The sequence below is a fragment of the Crocodylus porosus genome, unplaced genomic scaffold (genome assembly GCF_001723895.1).
Source record: "Crocodylus porosus isolate Cpor-Errol unplaced genomic scaffold, CroPor_comp1, whole genome shotgun sequence".
In the NCBI taxonomy this organism is placed as follows: domain Eukaryota; kingdom Metazoa; phylum Chordata; order Crocodylia; family Crocodylidae; genus Crocodylus; species Crocodylus porosus.
The window spans coordinates 129,124,384-129,132,613 of record NW_017728931.1 but is presented as its reverse complement, the minus strand read 5'-3'; the positions used below and the strand labels follow the sequence as shown (position 1 = coordinate 129,132,613).

Sequence of the window (8,230 nt, the reverse complement as noted above, 5' to 3'; positions counted from 1 at the left end):
AGAGGAGGGGAACGCGACTAGGTTACATACCATACAATGTTAGCCAGCTAAGCCCGGGGGGTGGGGGGGATGTGGAAGGAGGAAGGGGAGTGGGGGGTCGCAACGCTGAGAGGGAAAGGAGATAGATACACACATACCCGTTACAGTGGTCCGCGATGTTGGAGGAAGTGGCTCGGAGAGAGCGTCTCAGTGCTACATACAGTACAGGTCCTGAAGCAGGCTGCACATGAGATGCAGTCCTGGAGCAGGCACCACATGCACTGGATCTGGCCTGGAAAGGGCAGGCCAGGAGAGTCCGCGGGCCTGATCTGGCCTCTGGACAGGTCTTTGCCACTCATCTGGCCTGTGGGAAGTTTGACACTGCTGAGACAGATAATATAAGAAATATACAAAAAATGTAGGGAGGAGTGTGGACACCGCAAGGCATGAGAATGAGAAACAGAAGGGTTAGAAAAACATGAAAGCCTGAGAAGGCTTCAAGTGCAGTACTTGAGAGGAATGTTGTCCTGGAAGAAAGCAAAAAAATCCAGATTTTTTCCTGTATTTCCTGTTAGTTTTCTGTGCATAGTTATAAGTGCAAAATGAAAGACAGGAAATGGATTTTGAGGAAGGATTCAAGAAGGAAATTACTTTCTGCGCTGGCATAGGGTAGTGGGGTGATCATGTCTGGAAATCAAGGAGAAGTAGGCAGTTGGCAAAACCCTGCTCATAGACTTTATTTTCTAGCACTCTTTCTCACACATGTGAACACATACATACAAAGTGATTCATCCATTGCTCTATATGTTAATGGGGCCACTTTTCCATTGTAGCATGCAAGTCACATTTCCAAAACTGACCTCCTACTGCCCATTGAATACCAAGGCTTCAAGGGCCATTAATTCAGCCCCTTGGGGAATGCCTGCCCCATTTTGATTCCTGGAGCTAAACCAACCCCTTTGGAATGACATCTGAATCAAGCCTTTTTGGGGCAGCATTTCTAGGATGAAAAATGGTGCTGAATGGCACAAGGGTCAAGGGAAAGGGAATAGACCTGGGAGGCTGTTTTTTGGGATGAAGATACAAGAGGCTCCACATGACATGCAAGGTATGAAATGGTTGTTCCATAGCTGTAGCCATTGTTTAACTTTTAATTTTCAGACTCTGAACAAGATTACACTAAAATTGAAAAGGCTTTTCTTTTGAGTGATCCCTTGAATCTCCTTTATCTTCATAAATTCTCTAGAAATCTGATGACAAATTTTTCATTTCTATTTTTAGATTAATTGAAAATCTCATCATCTACCCCACTATGAGATGAATCATCAGCAACCACTTCACTATAGGTCAAGAGATTTTTCTTTACGCAATTTAGCAAACAATTAGTCATCCTTTCAGTCACTGAGCAGTATGGTATGTGCTAAATGACAGAGGATGACTAGTATGCAATGCAATGCCACATTAAATGTGGACTATTAAATATGAACAATTTAGGAAAGTATTGGCTCCCTACCTGGACTGCTTTCTTGAACTGGAGTGGAGACTTTGTGAGCTTGCTTTTTGGAGTTTCTCTCAAATTCTTCCCTTCCAGACTTGCAAATTGTCAGGGGTGTTCAAATGCACAGGACTGCCTTCATGGAAAATACGGCTCTCATCTTTTGAGATCCCTTAATATTACTTCTTTTGCCATGTACAGTCTCCAAATCTTTGTTCAGAGTTCCCATAAAACAGAGAGCGAGAGAAAGAAAGAAAACAATATTGACTGGGGCAAAATTAGCTAATCTATGAAAGTCCAAATTGGTTACTTTTGCAGTGTTAGCTTAAGGACACACAGGATGCATCTACACATGCACTTTACTGCAGTTGACTAATTAGCTCTGTAGTAAATTAACTCTGCCCTGACAATACTATCTTATGGCAGAGTACTTAACTCCGCTGAAACCCACATGTAGATGGTGACAGGGGCTGGCTGGGACATAAGGGTACTAAAGTACAGGGGGCTGCCTCCTGCCTAGCCCCGCACTTTAGCATGCTCATTCCCCAGCCAGCCCCTCTGCTGCCTGACACTGCCACCCAGAGCCCAAGGCTGACCCCCCTGGGCTCTCTGCCAGCCTGGGGCTGCTCTCTCCTGGCTCAAAGTACTGCTGTTCTGGGCACACATGTAGATGCTGTGCCTGGGAGAAGCTGACTGGCACAAACTGCATTGGAATTTATCATGTCGCCTTAATGGCACACGTAGATGTACCCACATGTAAGAAATAGCCTTCTGCCTTTGCTTCCTTTGCCTGATTCCTGTGTCTGACCCAGATAAAACTAGTGATGAAGTCAACGGTTCTTAATGAATCGGAGAACTCAGGGACAAACGGTCATACTGTCAGTCCTTATTCATAGTGAGCGCCAAGAGCAGAATTTCATTTCCCTGTGTATACTGCTATAGAAGGCTCAGCTTGTATCCAACCCTGAGTTACTGAATTGAAGTGTAGGAGTGATTATATTATCCCCTTTGAACACAAGTATAGCAATAGAAAAACATCTGCAGATCTCCGAAGGGCAGATAACTTAATAGTTGATTACAAGCTGTATTTTGGTTGTCCCCTAAGTGAAAAAAAATTCCACCCTTGTGTATGCAAATCTAGAGACGTTACACTCCCTAGTAGATGGGGCAAAACATCCCATGCCCCTTGTCATCCATTGGAGATAGTTCTAGACAGAGGAGCATGAAGGCAAATGCCTTTGTCAAGATTGTAAGGGCAGGCCTCCAGCTGCAAACTCCATCTTTGCACATTTAACTATTAGCTTACGCAACCGTCAGGCTGCAAAGGTCAAGGCTGCAGCATCTGGCTCAATTATTGGTGGGGAAGAGGTGTGAAATCATTAAAAACAGAGCTCAGTCAGGCTTCATGGAATTGGTCACAGCCTTCTGAATTTGTCGGACAGAATGTTATTGGCTTCCAAAGGTGGAAGGTGCAACCACTGAGGGAAGAATTTCTGTATATGCATTTTCCATCCATTTACTTAATAAAGCCCTGAGGAACTTTAGTGCCCTGTCCTGTTTATGCTATAGGACTCTGTCTGGCTCCCTCTCCATCTCAGATGCACTGAGAAAAGTGCCTAGATGCCAGATAACACAGGAAGGAAAGGCTGTTCCTATTAAACAGAGTTCATGTTTTACAGTTCCAGAAGGCCTCAGCAAGTTTACCCGTGTTCCCAGCTATTTGATAACACTGAATTAATTCCACTTTTCAGAGCAGCATTTGTTGACTACAAACTTGTAACATGCAACCAGAGCCAAAGTTTCTGGAGCGCTTCTGTCTTTATTTTCCCTGTTACTCACTGGGATGCAGTCCTCTAGGACTTGCAAAGCACTATGCTGAAAATGTGATCTGAAGTCAAAATCAGCTGGAAATGTAATACAAGGAATGACTGGAGAGCACTGGTAAAGGTAGAAATTATCCCACCCTGACTGGAGAATTACGAGCAGAGCAGGGGGAAAGCCTGTCCCCTGAACTCTCTGAACACTGATCTCAGCTCAGAAATGGCTGAGAAATTCCTTGTTTATCCAGCAGAGCCAATATCGCATCTGACTGGTGCAGCACAGCCGCAGCTGCAGTCCTGTGACCTGGATTTAGGTTTGGGAAATGCAAATTTCCTCTGCACCTGCTTCTCCTCTCACAGAGGTCAGATTTACACTGACAAGATTTCATTGCCTCCAATGAGTAATTCATTTACTGTGGGGGACTGAAGGGACCATCAGATTTGAAGCCTAGTTATTCAGTTCTGATGCAAGTGAATGGAGTTTGCCTACAAAAATGGCCAGAGGGAGAACAGGTGAACAAGTTAAATTCTTAAAGGCTTTGTCTTAAATCCATGTAGATCCTTTACTTCTATGCACAAGGTGAAGTGGAAACACCCCTGCTAATCAGATCTGACACAACCAATCTCACTTGTAGCATCTGCTTATAGCAACATTTTTTTGGTGTTTATTTTTTCTGCCACTTTCCTCCCAGACTTTATTCAACAGGCAACAACCTAATGTCGTCTTCAATTTAAGCATTGGTTCCTTTCAACAGTAACAGGAATATAGAGCTCCTGCTGCAAATAAACCTTAATACTTCCATTCATAAGCTTACAAATCACCAAGATTTATAATGATCATAAAATTCTGGAAGTGGAGCTCTTGAAAACCAGCAGATAAATAAAGCTCTCATCTATTTCCTCTGATTGACTTGTCAGTGAGTAAATATAGAATATGGTGGTGTGGATTCCTAGATTATTATCTATTAAAAAAAGCAGTGATCCTATGAATAAGTGTAAAACAAACTATATTATAAAGTGCTGCTTATGAAGTAATTTGATGTTACCCTGATTTAGGGTAATTTGATGTCACTTTAGATAAACAGATTGAGTTATATCATTTTATTTTAGTGAAGGATCTACCCCTATACGTTTATAGCACTGCTTCATATATTGTTACATTGTGTATTTTAAAAAATAATCCAGTAGATTTTTAAAAATATTTTGTAGTTTAAAAAAAAATCCAGTAGAATAAACCTACATTTATAGTTTCAGACAGCATTAATTAACCAACTTTTTTTCAAACATGATTCTTTAATCATGTTTTATGTGCTATATTTGCTAGTAATAATTAAAACAAAAAGTTCTGGCTGCTTGTGGTCTTTAAATATCCCTGTTACTTTACACAGTTGTAGTTGTGTGAAACCCAATGTCATGACAGATTTATATTATAAGTCCACAGATTCTGTCTATAGTACTTACAGTTGTCTCTGAATTGTTCTGTAGTGCTTGTATCCTATAAAACCTGTGGTCCAACCCTGATCTAATCTGCATTTTGTTTGAATCTGGCTATTTAGCTCATTTCACAAAGCAAAGCAGGATAACATATCTTGTCCAGCACTTCATAGAGCCTAATAATGCTCCCATCAAAATCAGTGGAACTTAAATGGGAACATTTCTGTTACAGCAGTTGCATTCAGTGCATAGAGCACTGGAATAAGAGACAGGAGATGTGGGTTCAAATTACAGATTGTCTATTGAACTTCTGAGTGACCTTGACTACATCACTTGACCTTTGTTTCATTCTTTGTCATTGTATCCTATTTAGATTTTAAGATTTGGGACTGAGCGTACAGCAAAGTGTTCAAGAATCTCTGATATATGTTGGAACCTCAAATTCCACTTTAATACTACTAATAATAGTTCAGAGTTGACAGAAGTTTGGGTGCTCTTACAAGTCACCTTTAAAACATTTTTAAGTCATAAAGTTAGAACAGTTTTAGAACAATCACAGGCGAAAGCTGAATGCCATCTCCGACCTGCACCATTATGACTTGCCACTACATGGACTGGTGAGCAGGGCATGGACAGGGGCCCTGCTCACCAGTCCCTCATTGGGGTGGAAGAAGAGGCAGAAGGTGGCATGTGACTTGGAGGCAGCGAATGGGGCATCCCATCCCTCATTGGGGTGGAAGAAGAGGAGGAAGGTGGCATGTGACTTGGAGGCAGGGAAGCTACCATGTGGCTTCCCTCACTCTGCAGTCAGCAAGAGCCAGCTGGAGCCATGGGCAGGAGGGCAAAAGTCTTGATAAAAAACTTGTATGAAGTGAATGATCAGGATGAAGAAATAAAGAGAAAGGAGTGAAAATAATAGCAACAAGAAAAAAGGCCCCAAACCGTGCATGTGTTTCACTTAATTGGGATTGGGTTGGGGGCAGTTGGGTTAGCACTCAACACAAGGGCAGCGCTGAGGCCCAGCATGTTTGCTTTATGCCACACTGGGCCAAGAGTTGGGTTAACAGTCACATCAGGGCACACCTGAGACCCAGCAGGCTTGCTGCAGGCATACCACACCGAGGCAGAGCTGAGACCCAGCAAGTTTGCTCCGTGCCATGCTGGGACAAAGCTGAGACCCGTGGACTCGCTGTGTAGGCTGGTTAGCAGGGACAGGGTGGGGGCACTGACAGAGCCATTTCAAGTGAATAGTGGTTCAGTTTAAATTAATAGCTGGGGGGAGGGGAAACTGAGCCATGATGCAGTGCAGGATGGGTGTAGAGTCCAGCACTGAAAGCAAATTGCCTATGCTTATTGCAGTTAAGTGGGGTTTTTTTAATCACTGTCCTTGCACCAATGGCCAGCCAGCCCAGTGCACAGGGGTGCTAGAGTAAGATGCAAGCTGGTGACCTGCACTTGGGTGCTCAGAGTGGGCTGGGATCACACCCCCTGCGGGATGGGAGAGAGTGTTGGCTTGGGAATAAGACCACCCCCTGGGCAGTCGAGTTGAATTGGGTTGCAATTTTGCCCATGAAGGGCTGGGAATGATGTATCCCAGGGTGCTGAAGGAATGAGAGTAGAGTGTTTTATCTCCCTGGAACAGACTAATAATACTCTGGAACAACCTGAGTAAAATGAATAAAAGACAACCATTGCTTGAATTGGCATAACTTTAATATGTTTTGAGGGTATTCAACATGGGTTAACTCCCTTTTAACAGGAGAATGCTCCCATTTTAAGTGCCTCTATGATGGTTTAAAGATAACCTGTAACACCATCCCTAGGCTATCCAGTAGAGAAAACAACACCTAGCTTTTCTGTAGGTGCTTCATAATACTCATCCTTCTCTGTGTAAAGCCCTTTGTGATCTATGAAGCAAAAACAACATTCAAGTGCTAAATACTTCATGAATAGTAAATAAATTACAGAAACTGCTTACAGCTCAGATGCTAACCTTTGTGGCACATCATCTGTTTTTAATAATGCTGACCCAGGAGTATGTGAGTCTGGCTGGAATGCTCTTGCAAGCTGGTCGTCATTTTAAGATACAGCTGCAAAATTTAGCCATAACTTTAGCCTTAAAATGTTGCTTAAACTATATCTGTACAGTCTCACAAACCATGTTGGACATGGGCTGGGAGCTGTTCTCCCTCTGGAAGATAAATTTGGGGAAAGATTGGAATAAGAGTGTATCTGAGGTCTAGCACCACAGTAATCTTTCCCCATAAACCCTGCAATGGAGATAGGTGAAGAGTATCTATATATAGCTCACTGGTCAGTGTGCATTATGCATCCAGTACTCACAGATGCTATGGATCTGTTAATCCTGGTAGTTTTGAGGACACCACTCCGTAGTGCAAACTGTACAGACTCATAATGGAGATCCACAAAATAGGGGCTGCCACAAGACTTAATATAAATTATTACTAATGGGTAAAGATTGTCAGTCCTGATTGTCTTTGAGAGTTGGGCATTTTTCTATGAAAATTTTGGCCTTAAAGAATTAACTAATTTAATTAAAGGAGCATGAGGTTTACACAAAAGAGAAACTGGATTGTAGATGGAGAGAGTCCTGATCCCTGATCTGTTTACATAACAAGTAACTTGTACTTCAATACATTATTATGGTAAAGGATATATTAAAATAATCTGAGATGTTGAACTGACTCAACATGTTTGTTTTTGCTGAGACGAAAACAATCCTTTGTGAACATTTATACATCCATCTAAAACTTTCACAGGCTATTGCTTATTTTAGTTTGCTGTCTCCTTGTGCATCACAAACCTCATGGTTAAACACCTATTAGAAAATGCTATAGACTTTTTATTTGTGCTAAATACCCAATTCCAAGTATGAGAACTAAAATGATTCTCAATATGATATAGTAATATGGAAACAATAACCAGAATTTCACTTACCTGCCTACTTCAGATACCCCAATTTTAACAAACATGGTTTAAATCCTAGAGACCATTTAAATCACAAAGAAAAAAAAAAGCTTTTGCCTAATCTGCCCAAATCAAATATTTTTTAATAGGATTTTACTTTCTCTCTCTTTTCTTTTAAAGAAAAAGGCTGTTGGTTATAGCCATGTTGGTCTAAGGACATAGGCAGACAAGGTTCTTTAAGTAGATGTGATATCTTTTATTAGACCAACTAAATAATTGGAAAAATTGCGCTTTGCAAGCTTTCAGGTGCCAACACCCTTCTTCAGGCATAGGGAGACACACCTTTTAATGACATGTATATTATATTTTCCTCAGATAAATGGGAAGCCTCTTCAATACATTTTCCCTCATGCAAGACTCAAGATACTGAGAGACCCAAAGGATCACACCGTTTCAGGTAAAAAAGAAAGAAAGGAAAAAGGGGGAAACATTGACACCTGGTTATATTAGCATGTTTGCTGTGTAGCATGCTAATGGCATCAATGGGTGGAAATGAATTCAGTATTCCTCTGCA

At 41.7% G+C, this 8,230-nt stretch overlaps 1 protein-coding gene across 1 annotated transcript in view; it reads left to right on the top strand.

The window, feature by feature from the left end:
* The window catches only part of PCLO (piccolo presynaptic cytomatrix protein), a 540,799-nt gene that overhangs the window by 322,768 nt on the left and 209,801 nt on the right, over positions 1 to 8,230 (top strand). The window contains exon 9 of the mRNA XM_019543973.1: positions 8,032 to 8,113. Within this exon, the coding sequence (XP_019399518.1) occupies positions 8,032 to 8,113 (82 nt within the window). The remainder of the gene's footprint in view (positions 1 to 8,031; positions 8,114 to 8,230) is intronic.